This window comes from Aethalodelphis obliquidens, unplaced genomic scaffold (assembly GCF_003676395.1).
Source record: "Aethalodelphis obliquidens isolate GAN/ISIS:26980383/991018 unplaced genomic scaffold, ASM367639v1 scaffold44, whole genome shotgun sequence".
NCBI classification, from domain to species: domain Eukaryota; kingdom Metazoa; phylum Chordata; class Mammalia; order Artiodactyla; family Delphinidae; genus Aethalodelphis; species Aethalodelphis obliquidens.
In genome coordinates, this window is record NW_020837988.1 from 12,560,906 (window position 1) to 12,582,437 (window position 21,532).

The window sequence follows — 21,532 nt, forward strand, 5'->3', positions numbered from 1 at the left end:
CGAAGAGTGATCCCTGCTCGCCACAACTAAAGAAAGCCCGGGCGCAGCAGCGAAGACCCAATGCAGCCCCCGCAAAAATAAATAAATAAATAACAGGTCTTCAGAATCCTTAGAGCTTCTTTGTGAATCTGAAAATTCAGAGCTCTAAAATTCAGAGCTCTAGACCCAAGCCATTGGCTTGCATATCTCATTTGTAAGAGTTTCCATTCCAAGAAAAATGCCTGTCACCAAGTATAGGAGACTAAGAGAGAGGTGAAGAAAAGGATATTTGCAACTCTGAATCCATATTAAAATTGTTAATGTTTATTCAAGTAAAAGAAGCTTAGTTTTTGTCAGGGTCCTTGCCTAAGGTTGAAGCCATCAGCTGTTGTGTTGCTTCAGTTTTGACTCGTGGCTCAAGTTGCACGGCTTCTCAGAGGTGCTCAGTACCTGGTCATGTTTTGCTTAGGGGTTTGCCGTTCTGCTTTCTGCGGTCTGGTTTTTCTTATTGTTCATTTTAAAATCTTTCCCTTTTCTCTGTTATTTTGTCATATTTCTCAGAGTTCTCATAAACAGATGCATGTTTTTATACTGAGCTTTATTACAAATCTTTCAGGATCAGTTAAAGTATTTTTAAAGAGCACACGGTGTTAGGTATTGTGATGGTACGAAGCAGCGTGAGACCCGGGCAGCATGCTCTTAATTTCCCTAATCAGTATAGTATCTTAGGCTCTTAAACCCTTTTCATGACCTGAAGTGCTTCATGGGAACGAGGACCAGCGTGCCCAGACGTAACAGCCTCTTGGTGGTGGTGTGGGGGAGACAGAGATCTGACACTCACCTTGCTTTGTCTGCTGTTTTAATGTTTTGCTGCTCTTTTTACTTTTGTGAAACAATTAATTAAAATTATCCCACTGTTTTTTTTTTAACATGTTGGGTAGGGTGGGCTGGGCTACCTACCTGCATTATTAATTTATTTTATTTCTTTTTGGTTGTGTGGCATGTGGGACCTTAGTTCCCTGACCAGAGATCCAACCTGGGCCCCCTGCAGTAGAAGCATGGAGTCGTAACCACTGGACCGCCAGGGAAGTCCCTATCCCACTGTTTTTTATTTCTAGCTTAGAAAAGTCAAGCAGTGGCCATTCGCATTCCCTAAAGGGGAACAAGGATTTCATCACTAATGGAACTCCATAGAGAACTCAAACACTGTTTTGATATATTTTGCTTCGAATGTAACCTACATAGAAAAATCGGTTATAATTATAACATGGCTGCCCAGGTAAAGAAATACACCATCGTTAACCCAAAAGTATAGGAAATGTTCTGTGAACCCCCTGGCATGTTATCAACATTTTACCGATTTCTGTATCCATCTACAGATGGCTTTTTTAATTTAAAAAAAAAAAACTCTCTACTGAAGTATACTACATACACAGAAGAGTGTATGTTTCATACATGTGTAACTCGATGAATTTTCAGTAATAGGAACTCACCCATGTAATCATAACTCAGATTGAAAAACAGAAAGTTACCAGACTACCTGGGTAGCTTTTAAATGTGTTTTATGGCTCATACACGTATGAGAAGTTCATGCTAAGATGCAAACAGAGATACCATTTTCACCTGTCAAGGGGGTGGGGTTAGTGGCAGTGTCCACTGACGGCCGGGACACTCTCACATGCTGTCGGTCAGAGGCTGTCAGCAGGTGGCCTGACAGTGCCTTGCGTTGCTTTAGATGCCCTCTGTGCCCTTGGAGCCTGAGGTTTATGGATGGCGCCTGTGCCGTGGAGACGATTGTTGTCTTTAATTGGAAACTTTGGGAATAGGATACTAAGGAAGGAAGTCCTCCATGTGGTGGTGCTAGCCCTGAAGGCAGCGCTCAGCCTGCGCTGAGGTCTGTCTGCGAACAGACCCTGTGGGTGACACTGAGGGAACGTGTAGACTGAGGGCCAACATGTAAGGTGTGGTCCTATTTTGTGGAAAGCAGAAATAAACCCCGGAGACATGTAGGTACCCCTTGGGGGAGGGAGGAGTCCCATTCTCACATTCCCGTGTTGGAATTGTGCACAGTGCTTTGTTGCTTCCGTGGCATGTGGAGGACAGGCAGGTGGGTGTGCTGCTCCTCTGGTTCAGTCTGGGCTTCTGTGAGTTCCCAGGTGATGACGGAACGAACAACGCAGTGGATGGTGAGTGTCCAACTGTAGGAAAAGCAAGTACTATTGACATCTTACAGTGGGGCTGAAGGTAGTGTGGTTTTTTCATTTTAATAAACATTTGAGTGTTTGATAAATATTTGAATTAATCCTCATGGTACTCTCAGAGATAGATGCTGTCATCTGTTCTGTGGATGAGGAAACAGGCACAGAGAGGTAACTGCTCTGCGGGATCAGATGCCCTCGTGCTGGGTGACGATGCTTGTTCTAACAGCCTGGCCTTCCTGGTGAACAGTGACTATCGCCTGAGGACAGGAGCTCGGGAACTACAAATGGGAGGAAAAGGAGGAAACTTCCTTACTCCTGTAATTGTTATATATATTGTGCTAGAAATTAAGGCCAGTCGGGTCTTAATCCCTTTCTTTTCTAGGCCTGGAGTTGATTATTCAGATCTCATGCTAGCGACAAAGGGGCAGCTGCAGTTGTGGGCTTCCCATTCGTTGTATTCATGTGATTTGCTTGTTTTAATTACCTTTTTAATGTATGAAACTGGGTACTTGTTCATTAATTCCAACAAGTGTGTACTGAGGGCCTTCTCTGTATATACCAGGGACTCTTCTGGTCTCCAGGTTATAGCAGTGAACTGAGCTTTGTTCTACTGGAGGTTGTATCCTATTGGGGTGACAACAAGCAAAAGTGGGGTAACATAGAATCATGTGGCCGGAGTGAAATGAAGAACAAGGTGGCAGCAAGGGCAGAGTGTGGGGCGGTCAGGAAACCCTCGGATAGGCAGCTGAGGGGTGGGAGGGGACCCCTGGGTAGTGAGCAAGAGGAGGAACGGACAAGAGGCAGGGATGTGGGGTCTGACCCACAGTGGGGTGGGGGCCTCTGGGGTATTAAAGTGGAGGGAGGACAGCATGAGAGAAGGACCTCGAGAAGGAAAGGGCTGTGCCCCGAGGGCAGCAGAGACAGAGGCTGGCCTTTTTGTATCTTTGAACACCACGTGCAGATCTTGCTGTTTTAGAAACACCCTGGCTACTGGCTGCAGACAGACTAGAGTAGGAACCTGCGAGAAGGGCTGGGCAAGAGATGTCATCAGAGGTAAGCAGGTGAGGGGCATGCCTGGGGCACCTCCTCCTTGCGATGGGACCTTCCATGCACTGCGGGGTTAGCAGCATTCCTGCCTGGCCTCCACCTACTCAGTGCCAAGAGCACATCTCCAGATCCCAAGCCTGTCTCCAGACCCTTACCCAGTGTAGATTAAGTGGTATTTGAGTCTTTTTTGAGTCTCCTCTCCCGTTTTTTTTTTTTCCTGTTGGACTGGTCTAAATGATGTTTTTGCTTACTAGTGTTTTTAAATCATGTGATGCCTCCTTTGTGTTTCCCTCATTAATCGACTTGTAAGATGTGAGGTGAACTTGAAATGGGCTTCTCTTCGACTCTTCCATGCAAGTCGAGGCTCCAGTATGTTTGGGGACACTCGGGCTCTGCGACCTGTTGTGGATGGGGCATCCTGCCCACCGATCGGCAGATGGGCGCTGACAGTTGGCTTTTCTTTTTTAGGTGCACGTTCAGGTTCCCGAGCACAAACATCAAGATCACATTCACTGCCCTGTCCAGCGAGAAGAGGGAGAAACAGGAAGCGCCCGAGTCCCCCGTGAAGCCCGTGCAGGCTCACATCTCGCCGCTGACCATCAACATTCCAGACACCATGGCCCACCTCATCAGCCCCCTCCCCTCCCCCACAGGAACCATCAGGTACACAGCAGCTTCCATGGTAGACGGGGTCACCGTGGGGTCAGGGTGTGCATGTGCCAAGGTGGACATGACCCTGTCCAAATTTCAGTCCTTGCCTCTTGTGTGGGACATTCAGAAGCCATCGTACGTCACAGTAGTGGGCAGCAGCGCACAGCAATGTCTTCTCCCTTCCCTGGGGCTGACATACATGGAGAGGGAGATGTTGAGGGCACTTAAAATATTGTTTAGTTTCTGAGCACTGTTTGCTCTTAGTTTCCTGCATATGAAACACAGTTCACAAATGTTCCTTGTTTTCACTTGGGATTCTTTTATTTGAGTGTAAGTTTAAAGGATAGATGATTTGTCTTATTGGTCTAAAATGTGAGGTGGGTTTTCAGTTGCATTTTGAGTTTTTTGGTTTCCTACAATTTCATGCAAATTCTGATGACTTACACTTTGGATTACTGAGTTTGACCACAGTGAGGTGACAAACTTGTTTGTCCTGATGTCCTAAGAGAGACTGGGAGCCTCAGGAAGTGGAGGATGGTGCCTTCAAGGCGTGCTCTCCACTGCATAACCCGCGCTTTCAGGGGGCAGTAGCTGAGGGTCAGGTCAGGAATTGCCTGGGACCAGCAGGCGTGACCCTGTCCTAGGGTCAGATGGTCGGTCCTCCTGTGTTCTGTTGGGTCTTAGAAGAGTGAAGTATGTATTCAGGCATCTTCTTCCATGTGAGTAATGTTAGACTTAGGTGCAAAAGGAACACATTTACTTCTCTTGAGAGCCAAGCTCCTACTGTCCAGGTGTGTCCACAGGGCATGGCTGGCAGGCAGAGAAGGCCTTGCCTCGTCCACTGGGACTGACCCCTACATGTAGCAGAGCAAGGAGGGCACAGAGGGAACACGGGCAGCTCTGGGTTGTAGCTTTTAGTCGGACACTTCTGTTTCTTATCTTAAAAACCAGCATGGACAGAAAGGTATCCTTCTGGAAAGGCGTGGAAGGAGTGTCGGGTAGACTCTGGCTGTACCCTTGCTTGGTGTTATGTGAGTGCAGCTGCTCCCGGGCCCCTTCTCTGCCCCCTGCCATGGCTGCTCTGCTGAGGATACTGCCTCTGTCTCTCCCACTTGGTTGAATTTGTCTGTATGTGACTAGATGGACCAGGTGCACTTACCTGTGCACCAGGTAAGTGTGGCAGTGGGTAGGCAGAAGACAGCAGCCGGTGGCCCGATTTTTATTCAGCACCGTGTGAAAAGTGCACAGAATTCACAGAGGAAGAGGAGAAAGCCCGTGTTTGCCCACGTGGGACAACGGCCCACAGTGGAAGCAGCAGCCTTAGGGTCAGATCACTGACACACTGCCTGGCCATGTGGAGACAGAAGTTCTGTGGGCGCTCAGGGAACTGGAGGTGGTTGGAAACTTTAGGGATTGGGTCAGGAGCTGATGCAGTCTCTCCTCACCCCCTACCCCATCTTCATGCTGTTTTCCTTGCTCATCCCCTCTACATATCCCACCGCCAGCACTGAGCAGCAGAGCACCCCCCCTGTTGAGACAGCTCACGGTGGTGGAGCCCACCACCACCCAGCCAGTGGGGCCACTCACCACATTGGCCCTTCATTTATGTTAGCTAGTTTTAAATCATTAAGCAGGAGTTCCAAGAGTGTGGTCCTGCCATCTGTCTTGTTCCTCTCTCCCCAGTGCTTTAAGAGTTGTTCCTGGCATGCGGTAAACACTTGTTTCGTGGGTGAGTGCATATACTGACGGTGCATGTTCATGGTAGAGAGCCCAGTAGTGTTCAGGGGGTGCCAGGTAATAGTGTGTTGTTCCACCTCCTGGGCCCCTCCTTTCCAGTTCAGTTTTTTGGAGGTAACTACTGTTTCTTAGGTATTTTTTCCAGAAATTTTCTATACATTTGCAATACTTGACTTTTTTTTATCCAAAACATAAATGAGATCTAACCATACATACTGTCCTATAACTTACTGGATTTTTAAAACAGTCTTATCTTGGCATCCTTCCATTTCAGTAGCTTGTTCTCTTTTGTAAAGTATAATACTGTACAGAAAAGGGAGAGTAAGTTAAATACATAACTTGGTGAATTATCACAAGTGAATGTGGCTCTTAATCAGCAGAGATCAAGAATCAGAACATTCTCAGCATCATGGCCAAGCCCTACCTTGTGAAAAAAAAAAGTGCATGTTTGAAAACAGGTTCCTGTTTCTGATTTCTGGGTGTTCCCTGTGAGCCCGTCACAGCCTGCGTGTCTGTATCCACGGCCTCCTCCCCTCTTTGTGCGTCCTGTCTTCAGCCTCGCTGCTGTCCCCCTCTCTTCAGACTCCCCCTGACCTTTCCAGTGTAGCTGGAAGCCATGTCCTTTGTTGCAGCCTGTCCTCAGCTCCCTGGTGGGAGGGGGCGAGCAGAGCAGTGGTCTGTGTCCCTCTACCAGGCTGAGCCCTGGAGCCATCATGCATGGTTCTGTGTCCTTGGTAAGTTCCTAAGATGATACATGTGGAAGCAAATACCTGATTTCTTAGGGTGATCTTAAATTTCACAGAGTTAATGAGTCCATTTTTCCATGGAAAATGCTGAAGTTCTCTTACTTTTAAAATTTGTTTTCCTTGAAATAAGAGTCAGTTATTGAAACACAGTGTGATGTACGTTTTACCATAGACTAATAGGAGCAACCTTTTCTCGCCCACAGTGCTGCGAATTCCTGTCCATCCAGCCCCCGGGGAGCAGGGTCTTCAGGGTACAAAATGGGCCGTGTGATACCATCTGACCTCAATTTAATGGCCGACAACTCACAGCCAGAAAATGAGAAGGAAGCTTCAGGTGGAGACAGCCCAAAGGTAAATGTTTTATAGCCTCGAAACAGAACCCAGGGCCTGTTGGGGAGCCAGCTGTCCTCACTGCATTGCCTGCATGTCAAGGAACACCCCCCCAGGGCCTTTTGAGAAGTGCACGTCTGCACGGATGTTGGGTCATTGCTGAGCATGTTCTCAGTGCTGGGCACTAGAGATGCATTCTTTTGGTCATTCAGCACTGGGCCCTCCTTGGTGGCAGCTATGGGCCCAGGTGCTGAGAGCTTGAACCCTTGGTCCTCACAAGGTCACTGCCTGGTGTCCTAGGAGACCACTCTTGGGATTTAGTCCTCCTGTCCCAGATGGTGAAGGTTGCACACACACATGTCTGAATGTACATGTGAACACATATGCACACAAACACACTTTAGAGAGGACACATCAGTCCCCCTTTTGGATGGTAATTATTATTATTTTTTTTTAAATTTTATTTATTTAATTTATTTGGCTGCATCGGGTCTTGATTGTGGCATGTGGGGTCTTCGTTGTGGCATGCAGGATCTTTCATTGTGGCACGCAGGCTGTTCGTTGCGGTGCGCAGGCTTCTCTCTAGTTGTGGAGCACAGGCTGCAGAGCGTGCAGGCTCAATAGTTGCGGCATGCCTGGGCTCAGTAGTTGTGGTGCTTTGGCTCAGTAGTTGCAGCACACAGGCTTAGTTGCTCTGCAGCATGTGGGATCTTAGTTCCCTGACCAGGGATCAAACCCACATGCCCTGCATTGGAAGGCGGATTCTTAACCTCTGGACCACCAGGGAAGTCCCTGGATGGTAATTATTGATGGCCCACAATAGGACCCTGCCTATTTCTATTCTTTGACCCAGTAATACCCCTTCTAGGACTTCATTTAGGGGAAATGGACAAAAATCTCAAAACAAAAGTTCATATAAAACAGAAAATTGAAAGCAACCTAAATGCCCCTAACTGAGGGAAGAATGATTAAGTAAGGGGATATTATGTGGCATAGTTACTGATATGGACGTGCTCTTGATGTAATGCTACGTGAAAAAATAAAACCAGGCATAGTATTACTTTATGTATTTATAAAATGTGGTATATTCGTGTCATAGGACACGTCATAGCCATGGGAATGGATAAGCTGTGGCCGTGCACTGTCTCTCCACAGCAGCCAGGAGCCTCTTGCACAGGGTGCTGGGCAGGGGCAGACACAGAGGGGCACCCTCTGTTGGATTCCATTTTTGTCCATAGTCCATTTGCCTGTTTAAAACCAGGCAAAACTAAACTGTTTCAAGATGCATTCTTAGATGGTAAAACTTAAGTCACAGTGAGGTTATGATTAGTATAAAATGTCAGGAGTAGTGGTGGCCTCTCTGGGAGGCAGCAGGGGATGAGGAAGCTACTGAGACGGGGGCTGTGTTCTCTCTTGACCTAGTGTTGGTTGTACTGTTGTTCACTTTACAAAAATTTGTTTTTACCTGATATGGATGTATTATGGGCTTTCCTGTCTGTGTTATGTTTTTCAATATAAAAAAGCTTTTTAAAAAAATTGAAATGTATAGAAGAAAGATAACAAGGAAACACAGCAGCATAGGCACAGTGAGGAAGGCTTTGTACTCTCACCTGGTGTGGACTCCAGCTCAGCCATTCCACTGTCCCTTTCCTGTAACTCAGCGTGAGCTCACTCAGGGGACAGACAGGGCAGAGCCTGGCCCAAGTGCTCAGGAAATATCAGCTATTTAAAAGTGGGTGCTGCGGACTTCCCTGGTGGCTCAGTGGTTAAGAATCAGCCTGCTAGTGCAGGGGACACGGGTTTGAGCCCTGGTCCGGGAAGATCCCACATGCCGCGGAGCAACTAAGCCCATGTGCCACAACTACTGAGCCTGCCCTCTAGAGCCCGCAAACCACAACTGCTGAGCCCGAGTGCCAGAACTACTGAAGCCCGCGCGCCTAGAGCCCGTGCTCCACAGCAAAAGGAAGCCACCGCAATGAGAGGCCCGTGCACTGCAACGAAGAGTAACCCCCACTCGCTGCAACTAGAGAGAGCCCGTGCACAGCAGCAAAGACCCAATGGAGCCATAAATAAATAAATGAATGAATGAGTGAATGAATGGATGGATGGGGTGCTAACAGACTTCCCTGGTGATCCTGTGGCTAAGACTCCCAATTCAGGGGGCCCGGCTTCGATCCCTGGTCAGGGGACTAGATCCCACATGAACTTAAAAGAGATCCCACATGCCGCAACTAATAAAAATCCTGCGTGACGCAGCTAAAGATCCCGCACGTCACAACGAAGATCCCACGGGCCACACCCACATGCCACAATTAAGGCCTGGTGCAGCCAAATACATAAATATTTTAAAAAATAAAAAATGTAAATGAAAGTGGGGTGCTGGGATAACAGATGGCTCAGTCTTCCAGTGCAGAGCACATGCCCACGGCCAGCTGTCAGGACTAAAGTTAGCCTTTAGTGAAGGTGAAGCCTGCATTCCGTTCTTTGGCACTTCACTCTCCTTCCTCACCCATCCTACAGTCCTCTGCTTGTCTGCCTATTTGTATTTATCTCTAAACAATATCTAAATTGTTCATTTCTAAACCTCATATAAGGAGTATCATCTTGAATGCATTCTTTTGCAGCTTACTGTTTACATAGCGTTACGTTTTGTGGTTTCTCCGTTGATATGTGTATTTCCCAGTTCACAGCAGAGGTGCACCGTCTCCCCAGTGACTTTGTGCATGTGTATGGGGTTCTGAGTTGTCACAATGGCAAAGAGCCACTGGTGGCTTTGAGTGTGCTGGGACCAGGAATACCAACATCCTGTGGTGTGCATGGCAGCCCTGCACACCTGAACGATGCCTGCCCAAGTGCCTTGGACCCCGGTGTGGGAACCCTGCGTCTGGCTTCTGGTGCTCTCCTCTGAGTGGGGTTTTCTTACAGGAGGAGCCTCTTGATGGACACTTGTTTCTGAGTGGTCCTCACTCTGGCGCTGGGGTGTTCAGCATTCTTGCCCCATCTCCTTGTGTGTATGAGGACCCCCACAGGGGCCTGAGAGAGGGTGGCTCACTCCACCCTTTGCCACCACTGTCCTGGCCCAGCTCTTCACTCGGCTGCTAGAGCCACGTGATGGGCCTCTGGCGTGGTTTAGTGTGCATGCTGTGGACCCTGCTGAGGGGAGGCAGCTTTTCTCATTTTCTTATTCTTTCCGTTTCTGCCATTTGGACTTTTTCCTTATGTGGTTTTAATGTTCTTTTTTATGCTGCTGTACATGCATCCATTTGCTTCCTCCCAATTTTCCAAATGCTTTCCCATCATATTATATTACTTTTTTTTCTTCCCCCTGCCACGTGGCTTATGGGATTTTAGTTCCCTGACCACAGATCAAACCTGGGCCTTCAGCAGTGAGAGTGCAGTGTCTTAACCACTGGACTGCCAGGGAGTTCCCCCATCATATTAGATTACTTTTATAGGAAGGAAAACCAAGCATTATCATAGGAATGCTCAAAAATGTCAAGAATCTTGAATTTTAGTAAATTTAGTAAAAATTTTGATAATTTCAGTACTTTTTTTTTTTTAACTTAAACACAGGATGATTCAAAGCCACCTTATTCCTATGCACAATTAATCGTACAAGCAATTACGATGGCTCCTGATAAACAACTCACCCTAAATGGAATTTATACGCACATCACGAAAAACTATCCCTACTACAGGACTGCGGACAAGGGCTGGCAGGTAAATCCATTTCAGTTGTTATTAAATGTTTCTGTTACATGTCTTGTAGATGCTGGTTGGCAAATGAGAAGAGAATTGAGCTGCTATGTATGTAGCTGGGGCACAGGTAGAATGAGATGAGTGAGGGCCTCTTGTGCCGAGAAAGGAAGAGGCCTGCTGTTGCCATGCTCTCTCTGACCTCCTTAGCGCAGAGTGGGAGGAATAGTGGTTCTAGAAGAAATCTCAGCACTGTTTCTTACTGTTATGGTCTCCATGGATGGGAAAGGTGTGGATCGTTTGAGATGTTTCTCTTGGACCAGTGCAGTTCATGTGTCTACAGTGAGGGAGAGTTAAAAATCCTGCCCATCCATTTACCTTGGCACTCTTCTGTCTTCCTTAGCTATACGTCTGCTGACATATGTAGCTTTTTGAAGTTTGCACAGAGATGGTTTTCAAACTGTTTTACTGAGGAACCCTTTCTTCAAAAGATACCTCCTCCAGTTGGCCAGTGTACAGAGCAGATGAACACAGCGCTGCCCTGTTTCAGTTGTCTACCTGGACTTCCAGCCTATTCCTAGGCTGTCTGTGAATCCAGGCCTCCTCAGAGGACACTTTGAAATTGGTGCATAGTATTTCCATTGTTTGGCTTTTTAATTTAGTTTAATTTTTAAACCTCTACATTGTGTATGTTTTCCCTTGTTCTGCGTGTCTGTGTTATGTGTGGCCATTTACCAGGTGTTTAGCAGGACCTCACTAATTCAGACAGTATGGGAAAGGGTAAGTTTGAAGTATGGAATAGTAAAAGCATCACAAAAGAGAGAAGAAACATACATTTACATATTCTGAATTTATTAAGTAACCAGGAGTGGCTACAGAATTCCTTGGAGGCTTAATGCGTAAACGATCCTTTGAAAAATGCATCTGTTGAACCATAACCATAATCAGGTGACGTGGGCGGGGTAGGGGGTAAGCCACTCTGTTTAACGGAAGGTAAAACCTTTTTTCTTCTACCTGCAGATGTATAAACATGTTGTAATAAAAAAGTGTTCCAGCCAAATCCTGACTGTTTCCTCTGTAAGGGGTCTTTAGTCGTGTAAAGACTAAAGGTACAAAATGAGACCTAGCCTGTCCTCCTGGCCTGGAGCATCTGTGCCCGGCCCGCCTTCCTGTTCACAGCAAGGTGGCATTTCTCAGTTGGCCGTGAGGGAAACAGTGGCTCGGGAGAACCCTTCCGTATCCAGCTACCTGGCAGTTCTCTTAAGATGATGTACAATTAGGTCCCAGCAGTACTTACCGTATTTTAATCTGTAACAGTGAGCTTGTGCTTCAAAGAAAATGAAAAACAAAAGAAGTGGAAGCAGACGACAGTCTATATCCATGTCTATGTCACACAGCTCCCTGGGCACAGGCAGGTGAGATCTGTCACACAGTCCTGTCCAGGAGCTGTGTGTAGAATTCTGATGATTTGAAATGCCAGTGAGCTGGGTTGTAATGGGAGTGAGTGTTTCTGAAAAGCCTGGCCAGACTTTCAGTGGTGTGTTTCCCTTCTGGTCGTATTTCCCTGTGCTTTGTAGCATCCATTTACGAGAGAACTGATTCCGTGCATCACAGGGTTTTCTTGCTAAAGAAGGCTGAAGGCTGAAGGGCGACCTCCTCCTGGCCTCGGGGTCCTGGGGAGTGAGTCAGGAGGGGCCGTGATCACAGAGAGGCGAGGCCTGCAGAGGTGACCCCTGAGTACTCTGATTGCTGCTGGCTCCTGAAGTGACTTCACAGCCCACTTAGAACTGAGAGTTATAAACACCCTCTTTACTGAACTGTCATTAACGCTTGTTTTTATTGAAACATCTTCTTTTCTGTCCAGATAAAGGTTCGTAAGGGTGGCTGCGCCTCTTGCCTGTGTAAGGCTGTTCCTGGGACATTTCACACCTCCTGCTCCAGCTATTTTAGCGAGAAAGGGCTCTCTTGCTCCAGCCCTCCTTTAATTCATGGATATGCACTCAAATTCCTGTCCTCAGCAGTCCTTGCTCTCCCCAGCATGCCCGCATGTGTCCTTTTCTGTCACGGGACTCTCTGAGCTGCCCATCCTCAGGGACTGCACTTACAGACTCTACACGGAAGGCTCATTCCTAGTCCCTCTCTCCTGGCTGAAAACAAAAAGCCTTCTATTTTGCAACCTGGTTTCATAAAAGACCCATATCCTTTTTCTTTTGAGAAAAAACCCACAAATAACTGTCAACCAAAACAGCCCATTTTTCAAGTGTGGATTTGCAGACTGCATCCTGCCCTCCCCAGTGGGGCAGGGGAGATGGCAGTGCCATGCTTCTCGGAGCTCAGGTCCCGGTGATTGAGCCCCTTGCTCTGCCTCAGTTCCTAAGATGACGCCTGTGGACACTTCCCACCATGCCGATTCTGAGCACTTAATGGAAATCCATGGCTCCTTTCAGACTGACTTTTGGTATTTTGCAGTCTACCCATGCCAAAAGCTTTTTGATTAATCCGGAGCAAATCTGAGTATAAAAGCAAGGTGGTCTGAGTAACACTAGCTGGAAAGATGGCATCTCTTTTGGTTGCATACTTATGCCAAAATGTTTTACTTTGTTATGACTTATAATTTTACCCTGCTCAGAATTGAGGTATTTGTTGTGACTGAAAAGTTTGAGAATTCTGGAGCTCTTGGCCTCTGAAAGGACCAGAGCTGGTTTCTGAAAGTAGAGGGAGTGACTTGTGCTCACCCACACCCTGCACACTGGACTCTCCTCTGGAAGGTCCTTGCCTTAAATTTCTTTACAAGTCCTACTATGCTGAATACACACTGGCAAATGCTCAGTGCTGAGTGGGACTAACAGACACAAACTGCCCATGAGAAGTGTAGGTTATGGGCAGGAAGGCTGGAGGCGCTCAGGGAGGACAGCACAGAGCAGGCACGAGTGATCAGCTCTGCGCCTTTCCCCTTTGTCAGCTGGGTTCTGGGAAGCAGCCCCTACTGGGGAGAATTTGGGGGAAAGAGAATGTGCACAGTATTGCAGATCCTTTTCTTCGTATTTAGTTTTAAATAATAACCTGCCTTCTCTCTGAATACTTTAAAATAATTTGAGTCACTGGAATTGAATCAGGGTGGTTTAAATGTATATAGCTTGGTTTGATCAAATTACAAAGGCCTTAATTACCTTAGAAATACAATTATTTATTCTATCTGTGTATACATTAAATATCTCTTATTACCTCTTCATGTTTTCTAGAGTCTTGTTGGCTGGAGAATCACAGGTGACCAGTAATTGGGCTCATTTGTCTGTGAGATTGTTGTCAGAGCGCAGAGGAAGTTAGACTCTCTTTTGATGGTGCAGACTGGGTTCTGTTACATTTTCAGAACAGAAAATAGCAACTCCCTGACCTAAGGACTTAACTGTACAGTTTGTCCGTGGTGTGAGGGTTAACGGAGCAGCTGTATTGCTGATCCTGGTCCTGACCTTTGTCAGTGGGTAGAAATCCTAGTGCCCAGTCCCCTGAAGTAGCACTTCCTGCCTCCAGAGTCCCACTGTGCTGACCTCCCTTTCTCCTCCTAACAACATGCATGTGAACCTACTTCACCTGAGTCAGTGCAGTTCCAGCCTTCACTTGAGGCTCGGCACCTCCCTTGTCACGTGTCACCTAGCACTGTGGCTTAGTGGTCACTTCTGAGCTCCCATCTGGGTGCCGGCCTCCCACGGTGCAGTCAGGAACTCAGGACCCTCACCCACAGTTCACAGTGAGAGTGTCCTCCAGTGTCATATCTGGGCTGGCTTTTCTCAGTGTTTTTTCTTAGAATCTGCCTTCTACTCCACACCCGAAAGGTCTGAATGCAGATGGGGAAGGATTGCCTGCTCTGGCTTGATGGGGGCACCAATAACAGATTCGATTTTCTGGAGGGATTGGTAGGTGTTGGTTGGTTATCAGCCAAACCCTATGATAAAACGTCATAGCAAGTATCTGTGGTTATGCATATATTCTAAATCTAATATACTACATCTGCTTCTAAACAGTCTCACAAATCACAGACATAGCTTAGCCTGTCGCTTCATGTTGCCAATGAGGTGCCTGACATCCACGGGCACTGGTGGTTCGTCATGGCCTGTGACTGGTCTGGTTCTTGAATAGTCCCTTAGATTGGCTGTAAAGTAGTGTTTGACATGTTTTGATTTCTGAGCCACCTCTGGGAATTCAGAATTTCAGGTCGTGACTAGCAGTTCTATTAGAAAGTTAGTTAGAGAACTTAGAAATGATTTTTGGATAGCCAGAATTTTAGTTTGGGTTGAAACTTTATTAATTTTAAATTTAAGCATTAATGTAAATGCCGAAAGGATCTGAATGCAGGACTTCCATCCAGCTTTTCCTGACCTTTCGTAGGTCTCAGATTTCGGTGCATCAGGGAGCTGTCCTCAAATCACGTGTAAACTGTGAGCTGAGCTTTTTGTAATAGAAAGAAGAATGGACTTAGGAATTGAGAAAAATTTTCTCAATGTGCCTCACAATATTATTTTGAGAATCAAAGTATATAGTTCTTTTACGGGCAGATGGTGTCAATAATATTTCTAAACTTTGGCTCATTTTTTCTCCTTTGCTGGTTTGCCAAATACTTTATGCTGGATTAAGTCATTTTAAAGGCTGTGACAGTTTCTATAAGCTAATTTTGTGCTCAAAAAAGTATTTTAAAGGAATAGTGGATCTCAGCGCTGTCCTTCTCCAAACAGGGAGAGGTCACAGTGATAGCCCTTGATTTCCTACCTGGTAAAAAGGTGGAAGTTGACGTTTTTCCTGTTGGAAATAGCCTCTTTCTGTGTGGTGTAGATTTCTCACCCCTTCCCCATTCCCCAGTTCCCTTCCTTGCCTCCTGGTGCCCATCCTGCCATGCTGTTCACAGTGCCCTGTGTCCTTGTGTCTTTTCCTCTGTAGAAGCCACGTCGCAGCCTCTGAGTAGTCACCCCCGCAGCTCCTCCTTCACTTTGGGGAGGGCCGGTTCCTTCCAGCACAGAGCTGCAGGACCTTTGCAGGGCACTAAAACTGGGGCACATTTTTATTTCTCAGCAAAGAAATATATGAATTCTACGTATTTTTTTATGTTTCATAGAATTCAATTCGCCACAATCTCTCTCTGAATCGTTATTTCATCAAAGTACCACGTTCCCAGGAAGAACCAGGCAAAGGCTCATTCTGGAGGATAGACCCTGCCTCTGAAAGCAAATTAATAGAGCAGGCTTTTAGGAAAAGACGGCCTAGGGGCGTGCCTTGCTTTAGAACCCCTCTGGGACCGCTCTCCTCTAGGTAAGGAAAAAAGACAAACAAAAAGACCTCATTTAATGGTCAGTAAATTTACCTTTGACGTATTGGTAAATTTTCCTTTTGAAAATGAAGGAATTACCAAATGCATTATGATTAAATGTTGGGTTGGGGATTTGGAAAAAAAAAAAAATGTTGGATGCCACCCATGTATTTTTGTTTCTAGTGGTCTGAAACAATTCAGATGATAAAGTTTTACTTAAATTTCATTCCTATGTAATACTGTTGCTTCGCTGAATGCATATTGTCAATATGATGAGTCGGCAATATCACGATGCCACGTTGATGAATCATGTTTTTTCCTTTTTCTTGGATGTGAAAAGCTCTTTAAAGCTACATCTTAGCTGCTTAAACTCACGATTGGTTTATACAGTGTTAATTGCCTGATTTTAAAATCCATATTTTTAGCTCCATTAGTAGATTTCTGTTTTCAAACAAAAAAAAGAAATGACTGTAATGTTAAGTCTTGAGCCCCAGCCCGCTCGCATGCTGCTGGCTCCTGCTGCCTGGCTGTGGATGGGAGCTGCTTAGGGAAGCAACCAGTCCCGCCCCATGCTGTGCGGCCTGTGCTGGGTGTGGAGCAGCGGCGCCCTGCATACAGTGGCTCTGTCACAGCCATGCCAGCCTCGCTAAGTGTCCATCTCAGGTCACAGGCATCACACCTAAAGTAAGACTTAAGGAACTGTAGTTGGTTGGCAGAAGACAAATGACACCTTTGTTTTTGCAAAATACGCCTATTAAAACAAGGCAGCTTTATGAGTGCTTTACCTGTAAAAATCCACTGTCTTCTTTTTGGTCATACAGAAGTGCCCCAGCCTCCCCCAATCATGCTGGAGTACTGTCTGCTCACTCCAGTGGCGCCCAGACCCCTGAGAGCCTGTCGAGGGAAGGTTCACCAGCCCCTCTGGAGCCCGAGCCTGGTGCCTCACAGCCCAAACTCGCTGTCATCCAGGAGGCACGGTTTGCCCAGAGTGCACCAGGTGAGATGTGCAGAGGGCAAGTGTGGTGGGAGAGGGGTGGGTCAGATGAGCATGTGAGCCAGTCTCATCAGAGAAGAAATAGCAAGAGGCCTTGGATCCTTTGCACCTTGTGCCTGATACTTTCTGCATAGTACCTGAATGTTATTTTATAGGCTCTGAAAAATTAATTGCACTGTGTTAAAAAAAAAAATCAGTCAACTTTTATGACTCTGTGTGTAGGTGCCTGAAAAATTTTAGAATTAACCCGTTTCTTAGTTGCTTCATCATTCAAAAATCTATGAGAAAGATTCCCCTCGTAAAGAAATAGCATAAATTAGACAAAGTAGACATTAGCAGCAAAAAAAATGTCTATTTAATGAATAGGTGAGCATTTCTCAGTGTACTTATAAAAGTCGCAATGTAGAATAAAAATATGTGCCCTGGGGAATTTAAAAAAAAAAATAGTGTGAAAATGTGTCCAGAGTAATTCTGTTATGGTTCCTAGTTGGTTGGCAAAATGTGCATTTTGGTATATTGGAATTCCTGGCCGTGCTGGCAACACCCCCTGCCAGCCCCCATTCCTGTTGCTGGAGCCTAAACGCCCAAATCAGAAAGAACAGAGACTGGCAGAGGTGCTGGCTGCCAGCTCTGTCTCCACACTTCCTGCTCCTCTGCACCTATCATAAGATGGAGACTTTGATCTTGGGGAACATGGCCCCCTCCTTCAGGCTTCATTGGGCAGCTTCTTCCCATATCCTGTGTTGAGGTTTTCTTTTTCATGATGAGAGAACTGTGGGAAGAGGTGTTGTAAGAAATCTGAACAGGCACTTCCCTGGTGGTCCAGTGGTTAAGACTCCGTGCTTCCACTGCAGGGGGCCCGGGTTCGATCCCTGGTCAGGGAGTACTGCGTACCGCATGGTGCAGCCAAAAAAAAAAGAAAAGAAATGTGAACAAAGCAGAGATTACCCTTTTAACAGTTAGATATACATTAAATATCCCCATTAAATATGTCATTTCTTTCATCATGAATGACTTTATTATTACCAGGAGAAAGGGGCCATGTCCTGTTTTCTTAAATCAGTCTGCATGTTGCTAGTGAGGGGTCGTAGTTAGTTGGTTTGGGATGTATGAGCCTCACCTCCACTCCCGTCCTCGGTAGGCTCACCTCTGTCTAGTCAGCCCGTCTTAATCGCCGTGCAGCGACCACTGCCACCGACGATCAAGCCTGTTACCTACACTGTCGCCGCCCCTGTGACCACCTCGACCTCCCAGCAGCCCGTCGTGCAGACGGTTCATGTCGTCCACCAGATCCCAGCGGTGTCTGTCACCAGCGTGGCCGGACTGGCCCCGGCAAATACGTACACCGTCGCAGGACAGGCCGTGGTCACTCAGGCGGCCGTGCTGGCCCCCCCTAAGGCAGAGCCACAAGAGAATGGAGACCACAGAGAAGTAAAAGGTGAGCAGCGGAAGCAGTCACTTCGGGCAGCTTTTCAAGCTCTTAGAAACCCGCCAGCCTCATTCATCCTGACCCCCTTGCTAACATGTTATGTAATGTTGTGCTGGAGCAGGGCTGCTCGCCGCCTGGTTTGTTGTACTTCAAACTAGTGAGATTTCTGTAAGCTACCCAGTAATATTAGTTGGTGTCATTTTTTCTCTTTTCCTTTTCTTTGAATTTAGTGAAAGTAGAACCTATTCCTGCGATTAGCCATGCCACACTAGGTGCCGCTGGCCGGATCATTCAGACGTCACAGACCACCCCTGTCCAGACGGTCACCATAGTGCAGCAGGCACCTCTAGGTCAGCACCAGCTTCCAATAAAAACTGTAACACAAAACGGGACTCACGTGGTGCCAATCCCCGCCGCCGTCCACGGCCAGGTGAATAATGGTAAGCAGTGTCCTCCATGGGTTACTGGGTGCTAACAACTTGAGCAAAGGTCCTCTGCTGTCCTTTTATGGAGCGTGGTGTTCAAGGTTTTCATTCTGTTACAATTTTAATTTTTTTGTCTGAAGAAATGTTTGCATTTGTAAACTATAGGAAACTGAATAGTGCTATAGGGTACCAGGGAATTGGCTGTGGGAATTGGCTCCCATGTGATTCCCATTGGAGGAGCCATCTGAAGAGAGAAGCATTTCTAAATATAGTAAGTCCCCTACATATGAACAAGTTCCATTCCAAGAGCGCGTTCTTAAGTCCATTTTGCTCGTAAGTCCAACAAAGTTAGCCTAGGTACCCAACTAACACAATTGGCTGTATAGTACTGTACTGTTAATAGGTTTATAATAACTTTTCGTACATATAATACATAAAAAACAAGCAAACACCAAAAAATAAAACATTTTTAATCTTACAGCACAGTACCTTGAAAAGTACAGTAGTACAGTACAACAGCTGGCATACAGGGGCTGGCATGGAGTGAACAGGCAAGAAACGTTACTGACTGGAGAAGGGAGAGGAGGTGGGAGATGGTAGAGCTGAAGGATCAACAGCAATAGGAGACGGAGGGCAAGCTGCAGTTTCACCCACGCCTGATGTAGATGGAATGCACATTTGCATCTTGAAAGTTTGCAACTTGAAGGTTTGTATGTAGGGAACTTGCTTATCTAGAGAGATGAAAATACTCCCACCTTTTGTAGACATCTGGGTGTGGCCTAGAAGCAACCTGGGGGCTGTCACAGCTGATCTGTCCAATGGCGGTGCCCTCCCCTGGGGCACGGGTATGCTTGAGAGTATCTGATGGTGGAAGGGGAGAATGCTGGTCTCCTGTTCTCTTTGCTCTGAAAGCCCTCTGGAGCCCCGTGCACATAGCTCCCACGGATGTTCTGACATGGACGAGCCTAAGGGAGCTTGGCTTTTAAACCAGAGGACAGAGAACCTTCTTCCACCCAGTCCTGTGGAGCAGTGTGAAGGGTAGGAGTCCAGCTGGCTGTTAAGTCAGCTCAGGAGTTTGGGCTCCTTGGAACTGGTGTTCAGACGTCTTTGCAGTGAGGCTTCACCCAGGCATGTGGAGTGTGCTTGCTGTCCACACACGTGGGCTGTCGTGATTCAACTACAGGACTCCAAGCAGTAGAATCAGAAGCTACTGGCTCGAAGTAGCTCTCTGTGCCCAGAGAAAGTTTCTTGGAAAGCGGGTGGGGAACAGAAGGCTTAATAGTGTTGACCTCTGAATCCTTCCTTACTGAGCTATTAAGGGACAGAGACCTGGGACAGACACCTCATGTGATTCTGCTTCCCCCTTGCTCCTCCCCAAATTTAATGGACGAATAATATCTGCAACCTTTTCTAGGGAAGACTAACCACTGAGAGTTTTTTGTTTTTAAGTAATAGGTAACATGCCACTTGTGGATAAACTGAGAAGTTTGCAACCAGTTGCCCATTTAAAATGCTTTCTTCCTCAAGCCCGGTGTCTCCTAAGTAACTAAGAGTTTTTCAGGCCTCATTCTTCTTTTCTTCATGAATTACTTGGTTGTCACAGGTGGTCCAGATGTGGCAAACCTGGTGGCCCTGTGTGTGGCTGTGAGCAGGTGGTGTCAAGAGGTGGACAGTCTATTTCTGGTCAGAGCCGTTCTTCCCTGTCTTAAGCCATGGTGTAGGCTGTTGATTCCCAGATACCATGTGCCTTAGAATCACTCAAGGGCTCCCTCCCACAGTCCCCAACTGAGCAGGTCTGGCCTGGGACCCTAGAATGTACATTTCTCACATGTTCCAGACCTTCTGAGAACTGCTGTGCAGGTCAGGGCCCTTTTATGGCCACCTATCTAAGGAGTTTGAGAAACTGTGTATCCCTTTCACATATTTAAATTGGTGTCTAAAATTTTTCTTTATAAATTTAATAAGCAAGGAATTAAATTTTCCACTATTGAAAATACTGATGTTTTATTTTAAAATATTTTTTTAAATTTTTATTTTTGGCTGTGCTGCACAGCTTGCAGGATCTTAGTTCCCCAACCAGGATTGAACCTGAGCCCTCAGCAATGAAAGTGCGGAGTCCTAACCACTGGACCACCAGGGAATTCCCAATACTGATGTTTTAAAATAAAACTTACATTATTCTTTTAAACGTGCTCCTGGCTCTGAATACTGCTCTGATTTGATGCCCCTTCTCACCCACATATCAGCACACAGACAAGCAGGCTCGCCAATCCTCGTGGCTCAATCCCATGTCCCCCACAGATTTTGTGCTAGTGCCACATACTTTATGCTTAAATGTCATTTACTGAGTACATATTTTCTTTGCAATAATAAAATGGAGAAATATTAAAGATTTAATTGTCTGTGACTATAAGGATTCACTTATCAATTGTTATAACTATAGAATTGATCAAAACCAAACTTATAATTCTTTAAAAATTGTATTTGGGAATTCCCTGGTGGTCCAGTGGTTAGGACTCTGCACGCTTTCACTACCATGGACCCAGGTTCAATCCCTGGTCAGGGAACTAAGATCCTGCAAGCCGCATGGCACAGCTAGATAGGTAGATAGGTAGGTAGGTAGGTAGGTAGTATTAAAGATGCATTTTTCAATATATCTGGGCTTTAAAGAAAACCACACAATTATTGTATTATATTGACAATCACTGCTGGGAACAGTAGGCAAAGTGCTGGGTCAGCCCTGAGAAACCTTGTTCCCACTCAGAAGAAGGAAGGGTAGAAGAAATGCTAAAACTCCTTCCAGTTTTAGTCATCTTTTAGTGGGAGTTATCTGTTAGTGGGAAATTTTATTGGTTCTCCTTGAATTTAGTCTCAACCTTTCACTTAGAAATCACTTGGTCTAGAAGAGGATTTGATGTCTAGTCAGTAGTAAGTCAGGTCCACAGTGCCAGTGTTCCACTCTTCCTTTGTTTCATGCTCCATCTTGACATTTGCATCC

The 21,532-nt window shown here is 46.3% G+C and overlaps 1 protein-coding gene across 2 annotated transcripts in view; it reads left to right on the plus strand.

The window, feature by feature from the left end:
* FOXK2 (forkhead box K2) overlaps positions 1 to 21,532 on the plus strand; it is a 71,067-nt gene that overhangs the window by 38,441 nt on the left and 11,094 nt on the right. For both annotated transcript variants that reach the window (XM_027081129.1, XM_027081130.1), the window contains exons 2-8: positions 3,696 to 3,890; positions 6,565 to 6,712; positions 10,265 to 10,411; positions 15,495 to 15,688; positions 16,508 to 16,683; positions 17,822 to 18,118; positions 18,340 to 18,549. In XM_027081129.1, the coding sequence (XP_026936930.1) occupies positions 3,696 to 3,890; positions 6,565 to 6,712; positions 10,265 to 10,411; positions 15,495 to 15,688; positions 16,508 to 16,683; positions 17,822 to 18,118; positions 18,340 to 18,549 (1,367 nt within the window). The remainder of the gene's footprint in view (positions 1 to 3,695; positions 3,891 to 6,564; positions 6,713 to 10,264; positions 10,412 to 15,494; positions 15,689 to 16,507; positions 16,684 to 17,821; positions 18,119 to 18,339; positions 18,550 to 21,532) is intronic.